Source organism: Aspergillus aculeatinus, assembly GCF_003184765.1.
Source record: "Aspergillus aculeatinus CBS 121060 unplaced genomic scaffold BO66scaffold_20, whole genome shotgun sequence".
NCBI lineage: Eukaryota > Fungi > Ascomycota > Eurotiomycetes > Eurotiales > Aspergillaceae > Aspergillus > Aspergillus aculeatinus.
This window is the reverse complement of record NW_020291489.1, coordinates 247,611-264,035: the sequence shown is the minus strand read 5'-3', so window position 1 is coordinate 264,035 and position 16,425 is coordinate 247,611. Positions and strand designations below refer to the sequence as shown.

Below are 16,425 nucleotides of genomic sequence, written 5' to 3'. Positions count from 1 at the left end.
CTGCAGCGGTTTAGAGATAAAACTCCCGCGGGGAAGGAAATTATATTTTATGCTCATTCGTCATGTCTTGCTGAAAACCCCGGAAGTTTCGTAATATCATAAGCTAGACAAGTGCTGAAGCGAATCTTTCTTTCTCTGGAGAGGGGCCATAGCTCAAATTCTCCAATCGAAGCACCACTGCCTACCACCGGCTGCATACCTTAAGCTATGCATATCAACCTTCCGAAAAGAACCACGGCTTTCTGCCGCCTTCGTAGTATTGCCCCGGCACACGCATCGGCACGGGCACTGTCCCCGCAAACAAGCCAACCAAGCCGCCGCCTGTCCCGTCGTCGTTCTGTGTTTGTGTCTGCGAGGAGGAAGCACTGCTGGCGGTGCTGGTGCTGGTGCTGTCAACAGCACCTGACTCATTACGATTCTCAAAAACGGGGACCACGACCCCACACTCCCAATTGCGACAGTTGAGCTTAGGCTGTTTGGTGGTGCGGTCTAGCACGAGGCGGCCCCTGGATATGATGCAAATTCTAGATCAGCGACCGTAATCTTGTTCTGTTCTTGATAGAGGGGGGGCATGGGGGATAGGACAAGGGCGATGGAGACAGGAGGCCCAGGTTTTTCGGCATGTAACGTACCATGCACTTTCCGACAGATTTGCACTTCCGACATACGCCCACGCTCTACATGATTTATTCTTGTCCTGCGGTGCGAGCGGGATGGGCTCATCGGGGCGGACGTAAAGAATCTATTCACATTGGACCCAGTTAACTCAAACTACGTCTTTTTTCTTGGGGATGTGGGGCATAGGGGAGGTTGTGCGGGATATACCTTATTATGCATCAACATTCCGCGGCGTTGGCTCTCGCAGTCGCGGAGAACGTGACGCGGGAACTTGGCGCCTTCGTACCATCTTGACTGGAAGCAGACCGTGCCCGCGCAATTGGGCCCGCCCTTGGAGGCGGCGACGGTGGCTTGCGAGGGGAAGTAGACGCGGAACCGGTCGTCTTTCCATTCTGAGGTTGTGCTGTGGGGGATGAGGGTGGTGGGGTCGGTGAGGTGTTTTGCCGGGGAGGTTTTGGACGTGCGGAGGGTTAGGTCGGTTATTCCGGTGTCTCCTGTTGATTGAGATGTTTTGGTTAGTTCTCATGGGGGGTCTTAGGCTGAGGAGGGATGGAAAGTGGGCGAACCCTGGGAGGCGAGGTATATGGATCTGAGGAAGTCGTCCGTGAGAGATCCAAGGGAGGATGTCTGTTGCGGTTGCTTTGGTTAATGATGCTTGGAAGCAATGATAGGTAGAATGGTATAGGACTGTACTTACGACAAAGTCGATGTTCAATGGGTGAGACGTGCGTAAACCCATGCGTTCTACTGCACGCCCAAGACCACAGTAGCCCGTGCGCTCCCATGCAGTTCCTGTATGTGCACCCCCGCTTGTTGTATCCAGTCAGTTCTTGAAGTGTTGTTTTGGCATGCGGGATTAAGCTCCTTACATTGTATGGACAAATGCATATTTGGCAGTCTTCGCAAAGTCAAAGCTCTTCAGCTTCGCGATGATGTTTTCATGTAAAGTGCAGGCTTTGAGAAAGTATACCAGATCTTCATGGAATGCCGTCGCAGGACACTCCTGCTTCTTCACGTCGATTTTCGGCAGGTCGATCAGGAAGACGCTCTGCAAATCTGATTAGCCGTGTCAAAGAACGACATGTCATGTATCACACATTTTCCATGACCCCGTTCATCTCGCCCCAGTCATAGTTGGTCAGGTTGGCGGTGGGCACTGCGATCCGAACATATGTAGGATGGAAAAGCAGCATCAACTTCGAATGCATGCAGTTCACCTGACCATCCATCGGAGGAAAGCAAAGTCGCACATTGCGCAAGGCTGCTGCCTCTGATTCATACTGGCGTTTCTTGGGAGAGGTCAGTTCACAGGTGACACTACGCGAGATCGTCAAAAGTTTGACTGATGGTTACTCACCGTCGCATCGTCCTTGGCTTGCATCATCAGGAGAAAGCGGGTGCTTCTTGTGTCAGTCTTGGAGAATAGCCAATCCAGATCCCACATGAACGAGCTCAATACTGCTAATTCTAGATCGGCCTTTTGCAACACCTCTTCGATCTTGATATCGTCGCCCTGTCGCGGAAAGCCAGACGCCCATGTCTTCTTGACCACTCCTTCTGGATATTGCAGAGGTGAGGATGTCAACGCACTGGGGCTGGCGCTAGTAACACTCGCTATTTCGCTGTCCTGAACGGGCTTGCTAATGCGAGGGGTGGGAGTCGGTTCAATCTTCGAGGATTTGGATTCACGCTCGTTGAGTGATGTGTCGTCGGCGGCTTTTCGTTTCGCAAGTCGCGCAAGACGCTCTTGCTCCATCTGTTTCCGATCGAGCCCAAAGATACCGATCGGCTTAACCGGTTCAGCTTGAGTGGCATCATCCCTGATAGTCGTTGTCGAGGTAGAAGCAGAAGTCCGGCTAGCGCTGGCCTGCGCTGTAGCTGCTTGCAGAGCTCCTGGAGGCTGGCTTGATACACTCAGCATGGATGCCGCAATAGCTCTCTTCGTATCATCGTCATCGTCATCGTCATCGTCCAAATTGATCAGCGAAGGGGGGTTCAGGGTCAGATCTGTGCTGGTTTCTCGGACCGTCGGCGGGGACGCAGAGGAGGGATCCTGAACTTCTCTGGACTCCTTTAAGGAGAGCGCGATGGCGCGCTTCATGTCCTCATCTTCCTCATCGTCGGTCTCAGACCCAATGACAGATCTTGATTTGGGAAAGAGAGGCACCACGTCGTTGTCAGATTCGGACTCAGTTTCACCGGTCAAGTCGACGACAGCCTGTTGACGGCGCCGGGATGGCGGTTCAACCGCAGAATCTCTAATGTCCACCAGAGACGCAGCAATTGCTGCTCGAAGCTCTGGATCATCACCATCTTCTGAGTGCATCTTGGCAGTCGTGGGGTTAGACACAAGACAGTTTGGAAGGGGCTGGGGATAGTAGATTAGCGTTTACTTCTGCGGCGGCTGCATTACCGAAACGAGAGTTGTAGTTGCTGTTGTTTACCCAAGCTTGGTGTTCTCGGAGTGTGAATCCCACCAGAGCTGGGGCTGATATCCGCTCTGTGGCAGCTAGAAGGCTTGATAAGATGAGACTATCTAATCAGAGTATGTTTAAAGGCAGATAGTTGAAAGTGGCAGGTAGTTATGTGAAAAGTTGATGAGCGTTTGACCAAATGCTGGGAGCCTCTCTCCGCTAGCACGTGACTAGGCTGACGGAGGGCCGCAGACAATCCCATTCACCTCACCCTCACTTTCACGTTTATGCTAATGACTACAAAGAGACTTCTTAGTTCTGGGCACTATTCGCTACTTAAAGTGTTATGATGATGTTAGTTCATTCAGTGCGAGTCGCCGCAACACAACATGCAAGCCACAGCGAGCTTTGTGATGCTCTTAACAAAAAACCTTCATCTAAGGCTGCGCCTCTAGACCTTAGAATCACTAGACCTAATGATAGATCATATTGCTTTTGTAACCGTTGACAAAACGATCTCCCATACCATCTCAAAATCATCTTTGGAGTTCATCCCTCCTAGGAACATTGTTTCGTTGAACAGCCGTTCCCACAGGGCGCAGACTGTCTCCTTCGCATTAGTTCAGCACTCCCTTGATCCTTTACAGCCAGGTTGCGAGTTTGGTTGTCGTACGCATACCGACTCGATGCTCCTGACACTCCATCTGATCTGTCTTCACTTCCTCCAGATCTAGCTGGAGGATATTGGCTTCTGAGGAAACCAAAAAAGTCAATCCTGAGGAAAGAAGAGAAATCTCCACTCGTTCAACCCGAATATCGGATACGGGTATGAACTATGCCGAACAGCCACGGCTTCAAGTCAGCATAGCAGTTGCCGCCTTCGACCTTCTATGCCCACTCCTCAGACGCACTGAAGCACCAGATCAATGATAGCGAAGAAGATATCCCGATCAGCGTCGGCCGTCTCGAGACCAAGCCCAAGAACCAGCAGCCGCTTCTCATCCGGCGTCTTGGTGACAATAGCACTCGCGATCTGCCGAGCATACAGCTGACCAACAACCTCATGACCGGGGGCTCGACCTCCCAGCAGTGACGTAGCGGTCAAGTTGCTAATCGGAAGAAGACTGTCATCCGAAGAATCGGGGATGATGTGGAAACCCTCTGTACCGGGATTCTTGTTCTCCAAGGGGACGTGAAGCTGTGATAGGTCAGTGGAGAAGGTCGGTGCAATGCTTAGACGAATCACAGACCCAGTGGCCGAGTCGACCCTTTTGCGAAATAGTCACCAAGATCCGGTCACTGAATTTGACAAGCATCACATCGGTGGGGATGTTATTGATGACTCCGGCGGCTTGTTTTGTGACTGCGGGGAAGGGTAGGTTGATTGGTTCCAGAAGAGGATCAAGATTGACTGCTTCGGCCATGATGGAAAATTGACGATGTGTTCGTAGACTATACCTATGAGGTCACGTAAAACGTCTAGAGTATTATGCCACAATGAGACAAAAATGAAGTACAATCTGATGAAAGCTGTTGGAGCCGCAAGAGGATTGACCTGTAGTTATTCATTCCCCGCCGCCGATCATCACGAAAGGCGGTGAGTATATTTGCCTCACCGCCTGCGGGGCAGAATGGCTCCGCCGCGTAATTTTTTCTCTCCTCATGGATTGAGCATCATCATCACAACTCAAATTTCTCTTATCTTGTGGCCATTTGATCCTGGTAGATTGAGTAGGAGCGATCGCTTCTACCTCCAGACACCATGCCCAAGTTTGTTCCCCGTCAGCGGAAGCAGAAACACCGGCAGCAGGCGGAGTCAACCGCCGGGATAGATACCAATGCTGCCGAAATTTTGCCCGTCTCCAAAAGTGAGAAGGAAGCCAAGCGACAGAAGCTGAAGGAGGAATTGAAGTCGCAGAACCCTACCATATCCTCCAAGAAACAGAAGCGCCTGGATAAGTATATTGTACGTCTTTTGTTGTGTGCTGCTTAGGAGACCCTATTCTCTAATCTCACTCGCAGGAAACAAAATTGAAGAAAGAGGAGAACATTGAACTGTTGAAGAAGCTCGCGCAAAGCAAGGTCGACACCTCTGCTCTCCAGAGCACGAAGGAACTCGGAAAGCGCAAGAGGCCTGATGAGAGACCGCCCCGGCCCACGACTACGGACCGTAATGCCTCTCACGTCGACTATTCGTCCGGTGACGAGACGGACGATTCGCTACCTCCGGCCAAATCCATTGCCATCGCGAGTACATCTGCAGAGTCCCAGGCAGTGGGCAGCGGCTTGAAACGCCCACTCGAACTCGGACCTGATGGGTTCCCGATCCTCAAGAAGCGGAAACGCGCGCCCAAGAAGAAACCGATAATCACGATATCTATGCCCGAGGTTCCTTGGGACGGATTTGGATCAGATGACGAGGGCGAGGAGGAGGATGAGGTTGAGGAGGATGAGGCCGATCAAGAACACTCCGGAGAAGACTCAGCTGCAACTTCAGAGGATGATACAAGTGAAGATGGCAGCGGCAGCGGGAGTGACGAAGACGAGGACGAGGACGGAGAAAGCAACGATGATGATGAAGAGGAGGATGAGGAGGAGGAAGATGACGATGAAGACGAAGAGCATACAGACAAAACTAAGTCGCGGCTGTCCGCGTTCAAGGATTGGGCTCGGCAGCAAATCAATGAAGCCGTGGGATTCACGCCTGCGACCGTCCCAGTTGTCGCCGAACCGATGCCGTTTATCCCTGAATCAAAGAGACCAGTAAGGAACACAGTCTATGTGGAAGAGCCGCTGCCTCGAGAGCTGCAGGTCACTACTGGAGATCCCAACCGGAAGGCCTTCAGCGTCCAAGTCAATCGTTCCGAGGAAATTCAGCAGGCACGTCTAGGCCTGCCTGTTGTCGGGGAGGAGCAGAAGATTATGGAAGCCATCTACAACAACCCTTCGATCGTGATTTGGGGTGCTACTGGTAGCGGAAAAACCACCCAGCTACCCCAATTCCTGTTCGAAGCAGGCTATGGCCATCCTGACGGACCTAATCCTGGAATTATCGCTGTTACCCAGCCGCGACGAGTTGCTGCTGTCAGTATGGCGAAACGTGTAGGCGATGAGCTGGGTCAATTTTCCGACCGTGTGTCTTATCAGATTCGATTCGACAGCACAGCAACCAGCAAAACCGCCGTCAAATTCATGACGGACGGTATCCTCATCCGAGAGATCGCTGAAGACTTCTCATTGAAGAAATACTCTGTCATCGTGATCGATGAAGCCCATGAGCGTAGTGTCAACACAGATATCCTCATTGGCATGGTGAGCCGAATCGTCGATCTTCGGAAATCGATGAGCGAGGAAGACCCGTCTGTCAAGCCTTTGAAACTGGTGATCATGTCTGCTACTCTGCGCATTTCCGATTTCACGCAAAACCCCAGTCTATTCCGCCAAGGACCGCCACCATTGGTGCAGGCTGAGGGTCGTCAGTACCCCGTCACCATTCATTTCTCCAGACGCACCCACCGCGATTATGTCGAAGAGTCTTTCCGCAAAGTGTCGCGCGGCCATCGCAAATTGCCTCCAGGCGGAATTCTTGTATTCCTGACAGGACAGAACGAGATCCGTCAACTTTCCAAGCGGTTGAAGCAGGTCTTCAAGCCTACTCAGCGAGCAGACACCACCCAGGTGAAGGTCCAGATATCGGCCAACGATGCGCCATTGGAGACGGAAGATCTGGAAATCGGCGGTGCCGATTTGTCCGTTCCTGGCGGCGAAGTAGATGACGAAAGTGACTATGAGATCACTGGTTTGGATGAGCCGGACGAAGAAGACGAAGAATTTGATCTGGGCGAAGAGGCCATGAGCTCCACGACTCGGGTCCACGTGTTGCCCCTGTACTCTCAACTTCCGACCAAGGAGCAGCTCAAGATCTTCGAAGAGCCACCAGAGGGCTCGCGTCTCATTGTTCTGGCCACCAACGTGGCGGAGACCAGTTTGACGATCCCTGGCATCAAGTATGTGTTTGACTGCGGCAGAGCTAAGGAGAAGCAATATGATCTGTCTACCGGAGTGCAGAAGTTCCAGATTGAATGGATCAGCAAGGCTAGTGCAAACCAGCGAGCAGGTCGTGCTGGTAGAACTGGACCTGGCCACTGCTACCGCCTCTATTCGTCCGCGATCTACGAGAACGAGTTTGCCGAGTACACCGACCCCGAAATCCTGCGCACGCCGATTGAAGGTGTCGTGCTGCAGATGAAGAGCATGGGTCTGCATAACGTTATCAACTTCCCCTTCCCCACGCCCCCTAGCCGGCAAGGCTTGGCCAAGGCCGAAAAGCTGCTGAAGAATCTGGGGGCCCTGACATCGGAGGGCAAGATCACCCAGATCGGTAACCGGCTCTCTACCTACCCTCTGTCTCCTCGATTCGGCAAGATGCTGTACGTTGGCCACCAGCACGGCTGCATGCCGTATGTGATCGCCCTCGTCGCTGCTCTGGCAGTGGGCGACCTCTTTGTCCCTCAGAGTCAGATCGATCCCGTGTCATCGAAATCCAACGAGGACGAAGGTGTGTACACCAACGCGGACCGGCTCGAGGACACGGCGCGGGAGCAACGCCACAAAGACTACGCGCGGGCTCATCGTCTGTTCAGCAAGCATGACGATACATCTGACGCGATGAAATACCTGTCCGCGATCTGCGCCTACGGATACGCCTCCGACGGGGATTCGTTCTGTGAGAAGATGTTCCTGCGCGCCAAGGCCTTCAAGGAAGCCACCCAGCTCCGCCGTCAACTCACAGATATTGTGCGCACCAACAACCCCGGTCTCGTCGGTGCCTATCAGGCGCGTCTGCCGGAGCCCTCGGAGAAGCAGGTTAAGGCTCTCAAGCAGATCATCACGGCGGGTTTCATCGACAACGTGGCACTCCGCGCCGATCTCGCGCCTGTACCTCCGGAGATGGCCCGGACGCCCAAGCGAGCCATCGACGTCCCGTACTTCACGCTCATGCGGTCGCGCGAGGGCCCGGGCTTGGAGCTGAACGAGAAGTGCGTCTATGTGCATCCCTCGTCCATCCTCGCGCAGATGTCCGCCAAGGAGATGCCGCAGTACATTGTCTACTCCCACCTCCAACAATCTTCTCCGTCGGTGGTGGCGGCCGAGCAGACCCCCAAGATCCGGATGTATCCCCTGGCGACTCCCAGCGGACTGCAGCTCTCCGCCATCGCCCACAACACGCCGCTGATCGAGTACGGGAAGCCGATCGGCAAGGCGGAGACGATCGAGGGGATCCCCGAGCGCCGCTCATGCTGGGTGATCCCGTCGCTGGTAGGCGAGGCCGGTGGTCCAAGGTGGCCTTTGCCGGCGAAGAAGGTCATCCAGAAGAAGGATCCCAAGGAGGGGTGGGTGATTGAGAAGTTTGTTACTTGAGGTATATATAGCGACGAAGCCGGCAAGCAAAAGTTATGAGCATATAGTTAATGTACAGCTGTGTCTGAACATCGAAGGTTCAGTATTGCAGTATCACCCTGCTTAGAGGCGCCGCAAAAAAAAAAAAAAAAAAAAAAACAGCGAATCCATAATCTAACGCCGAAACACCCATCAATCCTCCCTTCCCTAGACCCCAGATACAAGCCAAATCATCAAAAAATCCACCACCCCAAGCAAAACCACCCAACCAGTCCAACAATCAATCCCTCCTTCTCCCCCCCGAAATCTCCCCAGTCTCCCTATCCTCGCGGATCCCCAACGCCCTCCTCAACCGCTCACTCTCCTCAATCTTAGCCTCCGCCAACTCATGCACCTGATACGACTTGAACTGCTTCTTGGACGGGGGAGGCATATCCCTCTCCCTCTCCCTGCCCCACCGCCTGCCCGCACCAGCCGCAGCCCTGCCCGCATCCCTCTCCTTCCGCGCCGCAGCCCGCCGCTCCTCCTCCTCCAACTCCCTCAACAACCTCTCCCGTAACCGCTGACACCGCTCCTCGATCTCCTCCTCCGAGAGCACCCGTTTCCCCTTCCCCTCAGCAGCCTCGCCCTCCTCCTCGTCCTCCCCTTCAGCCTCAGCCTCACCCTTCTGCTTATTCACCCCGTCCCTAGCCCCCTTGCCCCCCTTCCCCTCCTCCGCTGCAGCAGCAGCTGCTGCAGCAACCCCCTCCTCCTCTAACCGCTCATTCTCCTCCTCCAACTCCTCCCGGAACTCCATAACCTTGACCTCAACGGCACGGCGCCGGTCATGCTCGAGGATCTGCCGATCCGGCACGCGCTGCTTGAAGCCACCGCCGGCGCCAGCGGCCGAGTTGGCGCCCGAGACGGGCGGGTAAGGTTGGCCGAAGCCCGTGGTGCGGGGCTTGATGAAGGCGGCGTTGCGCTGGACGTAGCCCGAGGTGCCGCTGCCGCGCGGGGTGGAGAGGCCGACGTTGGAGGACATTCTTGGAAACCCTTCTGGAAACTGTGTTTCCCTGTCTGTGTTCGCTGATGCTTGTGTGTGTGTGTGTGTTTCGATGATGTTGGTGTTTCTGGATGATTTGTGGGATGGGTGAGGTAAGGTGAATACAATGGTGAGTTGATTGATTGTTCGTTGATCGGTGAGAGGATGTGAGATCGTGGAAGTTCGTCTTGAGAGGCGGTCGATTGCGATTCAATTCGATGAGGAGGTATGTGTGGTGCTCAAGATTGGGAGGAAGGTGGTTCGCAAATCATGTAGTCAGGTAGTCATCAAGATGGACTATCTGGTCAGTGATGTGAAAAAGGTCAAGCAAGCCAGGTATTGTCGTATCTTCCGTGGCGACGGAGCTTCGAGGTTAATCGTCCAGGTTTCTCGGTCGAAATGGGGCCGCGCAGTTATCGGTCACGTGATGATAAGGGAGCTACACCAGCAATTCGGTTCCTGCCGACCCGTACTGTACATACTACGATGTAAATGCGGTCAATCGACCAACACGCCAATTCAAAATCATCTCGCGAAATCCAGACACTTCAATTCGTGGTCTGTATACTAGCTAGAGTGCTCAGCCTCTACATGCTCTAGGCATCCCGTATGTTCTCCCTTTTTCCAGGTCTCCCATTATGTCCAAGGTCCCACACATTTTGTTAACCCTCCGAAGGAATTCAAGCGCGATGCCCCGTAACCCATGATTCACCAATAACTGACGCCGACCCTTCGTGTTGTTAGGACACAGAGAAACAGGAAATATCGATAGCTATGGAGGCGTGTCCTCATTTTCGTCACAAAGAACTTCAAAGGTAACAGAAGAAAGTACATCCACAAGCAATTAAAGAAGTAGAAAAATAAGTTTCAAGAAGCAAAAGGGGCGGGAGAATAGTAGGAGTAGTAGTAGTAGTGAAATAAAGCAAATGACCTCAAGTCTCCGCCGTGTCCCTGGATATTGCGCCGTCAAGCCATGAAATGTGGGCGGAAAGATGAGGAGCAGTCCCTCCTTCAGGCCCCGGTATGTATACGCCCCGATCAATAATGTCGTTGAAGAACTCAGAACATCGGAAAAATAAAGCTATATTTCAGAGAAAGCAATGTTAGATATAGAGCCGTTGCAATCTATGTCGCCCCAGAGACTTCGACCGAGGCGCTCGAGTCCGCCTCGGCTGATTCGGATTCAGCCAGCGAGGTCACCGTCGCCTTGGGGATATTCTTGAACTCGGAAGAGCTATCTGCGCCGCTTTGGCTATCAGTCGGAGGGGGTGTTGGAGGCGCGGCTCCAACGGGAACCCGGCCGTTTTCAACTCCGTTGACTGCACGCTTCGACGGCTGGGGAGAGGATTTATGAGAGTTCGGCGGGGTGGTCGAGGTGGCTGTGTGAGGGAGGGGCCCCTCGGGACCAGGGTGGATCCCAACGATCAATTTCTCAATGGCAACAATCTGCTTGCCGTAACTGTACTTCTTCAGCTGATCAAGCATCGGCTGGATGCGCATCACAAGGGCATATTTCTCCTCGGGCGAGTCTTGTAGTTGACCAAGAATTTTCTCTGAGGAGAGTTAGCAGCTGCAGTTGACTATGCTGAAGAGTGCCAACTTACGAATGACATAGTTGCCGTATTGGTCACGCATCAAGCCGATAAGGGGGGAATCACCCCGATCACTGACACTGGTCAAAGTGTCGATGATCTGTCGACGTTGAGATTGCTCCCCAAACTCAATGCTCTTCTCCACGACGTTACTGGCAAACTTGTGTTTCGAGTAAGTGAGCAACTGGCCGATGACAACATTGATCATGCGCGACCGATCCTTCTCTTCGCCATTCTCAATGACATGTTGAATCACGTAGTTACCAAACTGGTCGGAAATGAGTTTGGCGGTGCAAGGGTGCAATTCGGCCAGGATGGATTCGCGATCGGCTTGCTCACAGTGCTCCAGCATGCGCTGAATGACGCGGCATCCGTATGGGTGGGCCGACAGTTTCTCCACCTGACCCTTGAAGGCATTGATGATGAACTGCACATATTCGGACGGAACTCGCTCAATGGCCTTTTGAATCACATGGTTACCATTCTGATCTCGTACACACTTGAGAACACTCGACTCAAGCTCTTTGACCATGGAAGCTTGTTGATCAGTCAAGATGTGTTCGAGGGCCTATGGAGGGATGTATTAGCAACAATTAACCAGAGAAATGCCATGACACCTCAAGCTTACCTTTTGCACCACACGGCACCCATACATCTGGGTAGAAAGGGAAAGAATATGCCCCTTCATTTGATTGGCGAGGACTTTCTTCTGAGTCTGGTTGCCGTGCTCGAAAAGCTTTTGCACCACGTAATTCCCAAAAACATCCGTCATCAGCTGCAAGCTGTTCGACTGGATTTCCCGGAAAACTTGCTCCTTCTCGTCACTGTTGGCAGTCTCGAGTTTCTGCTGGATGAAACGTGACCCGTGCTGATCACCGCTGAATTCAACTATATGACCGTATATATCCTAGAACTGGTCAGCAAGGATGTCATCGTGCAAGATCAAGGGATACACACCTTCAGGTCATAGCGTTTGTTCCCCTTGCTGTTGGCCCTGAAATCCTCCAGGACAGGGCTCCGGGCAACCTGCGAAGAGAGGTCCTCACGTTGTCCCCTTTGGAGGAGAGCGGCTGCACCAAGGTGGGCGGCAGGGTGGTATAACCCAGGCATGCCATTCACTCGCTGAACTGCTGGATACCCGTTCACATTGATATCGTAACCGGGACTGAAGTTGGCACGCTGAAGAGAGTTTGCGGATTGCTGAGCAAGCTCATGATCAGCGCGCATTCGGCTCAACACCACAGCCGGATTCTCGGGCAGCTGGCTTGCAGATGAGTTTCGGTAATGGGCGCCATTATCGTGTCCGTAAAATGGGCTCTCCATCCGATTATACTCAACGGGTGACAAAGGATGACCCTCCGCGACACGGGACCTGACGGTTTGATAAGCAAGTGGCAAGTCTGCAGTCACATTCTCATTCCCGTAATTGGTGGCAAGCTGATAGTTAATGTCATCGCTGGCGCTCTGATAGCTAAGTCGCTGGACAGCATTGTCGTATGATTGATGAGTGACAAAGCCCGGGCGGCCGGCAGTCTGCGCAGCGATGCTACTCTCGTTGAGCTGTAGCTTGCCTAATCCAGCACCGATGTCCACTGATCCCGATCTGCCTTCATATCCCTGAGACTCGGAGTGGAATGATGGGTAGGAGGAGTGTGGCGGTCTCGCCGGCGCAAAGGACGCAGAGTTGTGTGAGACATGTGCATAGGAATTGCGACTGACGTGCTGGGGCATGAAATCGGGCAGAGCTTGAGGAACACCTGGCATGGCCATTGACGAAGGCACTTCCTCCGCTCTATTGCTCTCAATGTTGGGAAATCCAGGCTTCATTGGGAAGCTCGAGCCCACAGGGCTACTGGTAAATGTAGCTGTGTTGACGTGCCGTCTACCATCATTATTGCGAAACCCTCCAAAGTTCCCAAGCGAAATACCGTCACTGGAAGGAGATATGCCTTCAGTTCTCCCATTCAAGTAAGGTTGGTGAGCCGTGCTACCGGAAGAGCCGCTAACTGTTGACTTTGACAGGGCAAAATATGAAGATGCTTCGGCTGCGTCCGATAGAGCGGCGGCGCTGCGATCATTGGTCCGGGTCTGAACAGGTGAAGTCGTCATAGCGCTATTCGGACCCCTCGACAGTGCGCTGCCAGGTGTATTGATCGTACCCCATGGAAGGTTGGGCCTGGTGTTCCAACCGTCGGACTCGGATGTCGACGTCGACAACAAGGAGCTTGAACCAGCCTTGCCTTCAAACGCATTCTCTGCGTTGTGTTGGTCTGAGCACATACAATCAGTACAGCACGGGTTCTTAGGCGGATTCGTGCATCGCTTACCATCGAATGTTCGTCCCCAGATGTTATTGTTGCTCCAGCTTCCGTTGCTACTTCCGAAGCCCTTCCCCATGCTTGCGTGAGAGGTTCGTGACCTGTCACTGACCACATTTGCTGAGTTCATATTGGAACCTCTGTTCGACCGTCCCTGGGATTGTAGTTAGCCACACTGTCCCACTTGCCACATATTTAGTTTCCACCTACATTGTGACCTGTGTTCGCGTTGTTGGAGGCCATAGTGGGCAATCCACCATAAGACTTCTGCTCTCCAGTATAACCGACCTGTATGGATATGTTTTCGCCCGTAGATGCTTGGGCTGCTGCTTCTGCTTAGGTGAAGCCTCCGAGGGGTATGGTCAATGCCACGGTCGATCGAATCGAATCGAGTAGGTATAGGTATAACCGGCCGAGTAGGATAGACTAGGGCAGGAGCTCTGTAACAGATAGCGGACTGCACGAGAATTAGCCATATGATCGCTCCGCGCTCATGAGACTGTGTGAGAACCGAGGATTAACTCACAAGAGAGGCAGGAAGAAGCGAGACGAGGAAGAGAAGGGATGGGGACAGAAAGGAGTAGACAGGTTCCGCGGAAGAATAGGAATATGTTTCTGTCCAGAATAGACACGGTCAAGCAATGCAAGAATTACACAGGGGTCTCGAAGGGATGGGGTACGGAAGGGAGGAAGAGCGTAGCAGGCGAAAAATGCTTAACAGAGGAAGGAGGTAGGCCCGACGAAGAAGAAACGCAAGGCGACCGGAGCTTCTTCTGTTTGCCAGCGCGATGCTCCGCACGCAGCAGTAGATCAAAAATCGCCCAAAGATATTGCGATGTGACTATGCTCCGTGCATGCTCCAGAAACCTCGAACTTCGCAGATCGTCCTCATGCGCTCTCTCCAGAAAAGAGAGGGATAGCCGACACGGGTCCAGTTTTAATCAGACAAACGTTAGGAGCTCGGATGATTCGCAGCGGCAAGGGGTGTGGAAAGGGGCGAAGGGTTGGAGGAGATTGCAGTTGGTATGGAAGGAGAATGTGCTTGTTGCGCAAGACGGCGTGATTTAGTGGAGTGTCGAACGATGGGAATGTGGACGAGAGACGAGGCACGGCATTAATGTAATTCAGTTGTGACACAAGGCGAAAGCAAGCATGACACCCGAACTGGTCCCAAAGCAGATCAGTATTTTATCGCACCTCCGTTTTAGACTTTCGCTGAGATGATGAAACTGGGGAAATCGGTCGGAATTTATATGGAAGGTTTTTAAGAGAACAAAAAAGATAATAAAGATAAAATAGTATGGGCGGAAAATAGTGACCGAGAAGAGAGAGATGAGAGAATTCACGTAGTGAGTGAGTGAGAGAGAGTTGGTTGAGAGTTGATGGTCGGAATGATTTCAGAGTAGGGAAAAGAAAAGGTTATTTTAATAATAAAAAAAAAAAAATCGAACCTGAAAAAAACGAACTGGGTTGACCCGCGACAAGTGAAAGTCGGTAGCACAAAAGAGGCACCAAAGGCGACCCCGTCAAGAAAAGAAGAAAAAATGACAAATGGTAAGGGGAGGAAGAGGGAGGGAGAAAATGAGAGAGAGAGGGAAGAATTGATAACTGGAAACGAAAAGGGAGGAGAGAAAGCAAAAGGAAGGGCCTTACTCAGTCTGCAGCGGCGGCCAGGATGAGGTAGGAGGAGGAGGAATTGATTGATTGATGGATGGATAGAGGAGGAGGAGGAGGATGAGTTGGATGGATGGTAGGGAGTGATACGTAGATAAGCAAGCAACCAGCAACACTATCAGCAGTACAGTACGTATGTACGTATTGGTAGTATTGGTAGCCAAGTTGTGAGTTGCTAGCAGAATAACGTAGCTAGGCGGCTGAACAAGCCAGACAAGCAACTTAAGTTAAGCTAGAAAAAGATGCTGCGTGTCTTGCGACCAGAATTCTTTTGGGTCCAGTTGGTGGTGGTGGTCCATGGTGGTGGTGGCCGCTGCTGGTAAGAATTACAGGATAGTTACTCCGTACGGGAGAATGACAATACCAGACAGACGATCTTGTCGATCCTCTCAGTGTTACTTGAGGAGTTTGAGGAGTTGAGTACTTGAGTACTTGAGTACTTGAGCAAAGTATGGGTGGCGCACTGGGCGAGCAGGTACCGGATCCTCTTCAGCCCTCCTCCGCCTTCCCGTTCCCTCTGGGCGCTTGTCCATCCATCCACATCCACAATTGTTCCGTCCGATACGGTTCGTTCCAGCTTTAGTTTCCAGTTCCAGTCCAAGTTCCAAAGGGTTCTAAACTGGCGCTGATTCTGGGGCCGCCCAAATTCGCTCCCGCCGCTTTTTTTTTTAGGCTTCCATCTAAGGCGACGACGGGCCCCTCAATGGATCCCTGAGTCTGGGCGTATCGCTATGAGTACTACTACTCCGTACATACTCAGTATTCATGCTTCACACTCTAAACTGCCATCAACAATTATCTTCCCCACCTCCAAAAATACCCCGGACTTCCTTCCACCCCATCAATTTTACCTGTCCTTTTGACTTACAGTGTTCCTGAAGGACACCTAGTACTGAAACACCCCCTGGATTGGGTTAATGAGGGTTGCACAAACCAAGTTGAAGGGGAGAGGTCTAACCAAGGACAGCAGCATAATAGGCTGACCGCCACAGTCAGAACTCACCCCTCCCCCAGAACCACCCGTCGTTGCCATCATTGTCGGTCTTGACGTGGTTGACATTTCGGCTACTGTTGCGTAATGGATTTCTCCCCTTTCCCCGTTCCCCGTTCCCCGTTCCCCTCCCGTATCATTTCTGGTGGCAAAATGGTGCAGAAGAAGCACGATTGACTGCGAGAGAGAGAGAGAGAGAGAGATCCCGTGGGCTGAGGGGGAGTTAGGGTCTTACGAAGAACGTCGGAGAGGGTGTCATTCGGCAATGTCGGACATCAGTTCCTAGCCAACACCTCCGATTATGAATTTCTAGTCCCTTGTCTTGGGCTGGACAGGCTAGCCAGGCCGATACTCGAGAGTCATTCAGCGAGGCAGTTTTATCTGTATATCTATGATT

The 16,425-nt window shown here is 52.5% G+C and overlaps 5 protein-coding genes across 5 annotated transcripts; 1 reads left to right on the top strand and 4 right to left on the bottom strand.

Moving 5' to 3' along the window:
* Positions 1-51: 51 nt before the first annotated feature.
* On the bottom strand, positions 52-3,183 carry BO66DRAFT_428337 (uncharacterized protein). Its single transcript, XM_025650398.1, has 8 exons — positions 1,976-3,183; positions 1,716-1,907; positions 1,488-1,666; positions 1,316-1,427; positions 1,185-1,245; positions 826-1,112; positions 633-742; positions 52-506 (listed from the first exon to the last, which is right to left on the bottom strand). The coding sequence occupies exons 1-8, from the start codon at positions 2,942-2,944 to the stop codon at positions 215-217; spliced, it is 2,202 nt and encodes a 733-aa protein (XP_025504721.1). The 5' UTR covers positions 2,945-3,183; the 3' UTR covers positions 52-214.
* Positions 3,184-3,556: 373 nt separating this feature from the next.
* BO66DRAFT_391338 (proteasome assembly chaperone 3) lies at positions 3,557-4,565 on the bottom strand. Its single transcript, XM_025647236.1, has 2 exons — positions 4,283-4,565; positions 3,557-4,230 (listed from the first exon to the last, which is right to left on the bottom strand). Exons 1-2 carry the CDS (start codon positions 4,454-4,456, stop codon positions 3,934-3,936), a joined length of 471 nt encoding a protein of 156 aa, XP_025504720.1. The 5' UTR covers positions 4,457-4,565; the 3' UTR covers positions 3,557-3,933.
* A 169-nt stretch (positions 4,566-4,734) lies between these two features.
* Positions 4,735-8,453, top strand: BO66DRAFT_372839 (ATP-dependent RNA helicase ECM16; the record flags this gene model as incomplete). The annotated part of the gene is made up of 2 exons (XM_025645514.1): positions 4,735-4,998; positions 5,055-8,453. The coding sequence occupies exons 1-2, from the start codon at positions 4,795-4,797 to the stop codon at positions 8,451-8,453; spliced, it is 3,603 nt and encodes a 1,200-aa protein (XP_025504719.1). The 5' UTR covers positions 4,735-4,794.
* A 221-nt stretch (positions 8,454-8,674) lies between these two features.
* Positions 8,675-9,807, bottom strand: cwc21 (U2-type spliceosomal complex subunit CWC21). Its single transcript, XM_025645513.1, has 2 exons — positions 9,175-9,807; positions 8,675-9,063 (listed from the first exon to the last, which is right to left on the bottom strand). The coding sequence occupies exons 1-2, from the start codon at positions 9,451-9,453 to the stop codon at positions 8,713-8,715; spliced, it is 630 nt and encodes a 209-aa protein (XP_025504718.1). The 5' UTR covers positions 9,454-9,807; the 3' UTR covers positions 8,675-8,712.
* A 771-nt stretch (positions 9,808-10,578) lies between these two features.
* On the bottom strand, positions 10,579-13,493 carry BO66DRAFT_321259 (mRNA-binding protein PUF3; the record flags this gene model as incomplete). Its single annotated transcript, XM_025643712.1, has 5 exons — positions 10,579-11,006; positions 11,058-11,613; positions 11,674-11,952; positions 12,003-13,315; positions 13,373-13,493. 5 exons carry the CDS (start codon positions 13,491-13,493, stop codon positions 10,579-10,581), a joined length of 2,697 nt encoding a protein of 898 aa, XP_025504717.1.
* Between the last annotated feature and the right edge of the window lie 2,932 nt (positions 13,494-16,425).

What these genes read in the sequence shown, in the direction of transcription:
- BO66DRAFT_428337 (XM_025650398.1), bottom strand. Translation starts at nt 2,944, where the DNA reads ATGCACTCAGAAGATGGTGATGATCCAGAGCTTCGAGCAGCAATTGCT. An exon ending in TGAACGGGGTCATGGAAAAT is followed by an intron (nt 1,667 to 1,715) that starts GTGTGATACATG and finishes TCAGATTTGCAG; the next exon opens with AGCGTCTTCCTGATCGACCT. An exon ending in CATTGAACATCGACTTTGTC is followed by an intron (nt 1,246 to 1,315) that starts GTAAGTACAGTC and finishes CAACCGCAACAG; the next exon opens with ACATCCTCCCTTGGATCTCT.
- cwc21 (XM_025645513.1), bottom strand. Translation starts at nt 9,453, where the DNA reads ATGTCCTCCAACGTCGGCCTCTCCACCCCGCGCGGCAGCGGCACCTCG. An exon ending in AGCGGTTAGAGGAGGAGGGG is followed by an intron (nt 9,064 to 9,174) that starts GTTGCTGCAGCA and finishes GAGGACGAGGAG; the next exon opens with GAGGGCGAGGCTGCTGAGGG.
- BO66DRAFT_391338 (XM_025647236.1), bottom strand. Translation starts at nt 4,456, where the DNA reads ATGGCCGAAGCAGTCAATCTTGATCCTCTTCTGGAACCAATCAACCTA. An exon ending in AGGGTCGACTCGGCCACTGG is followed by an intron (nt 4,231 to 4,282) that starts GTCTGTGATTCG and finishes GACCTATCACAG; the next exon opens with CTTCACGTCCCCTTGGAGAA.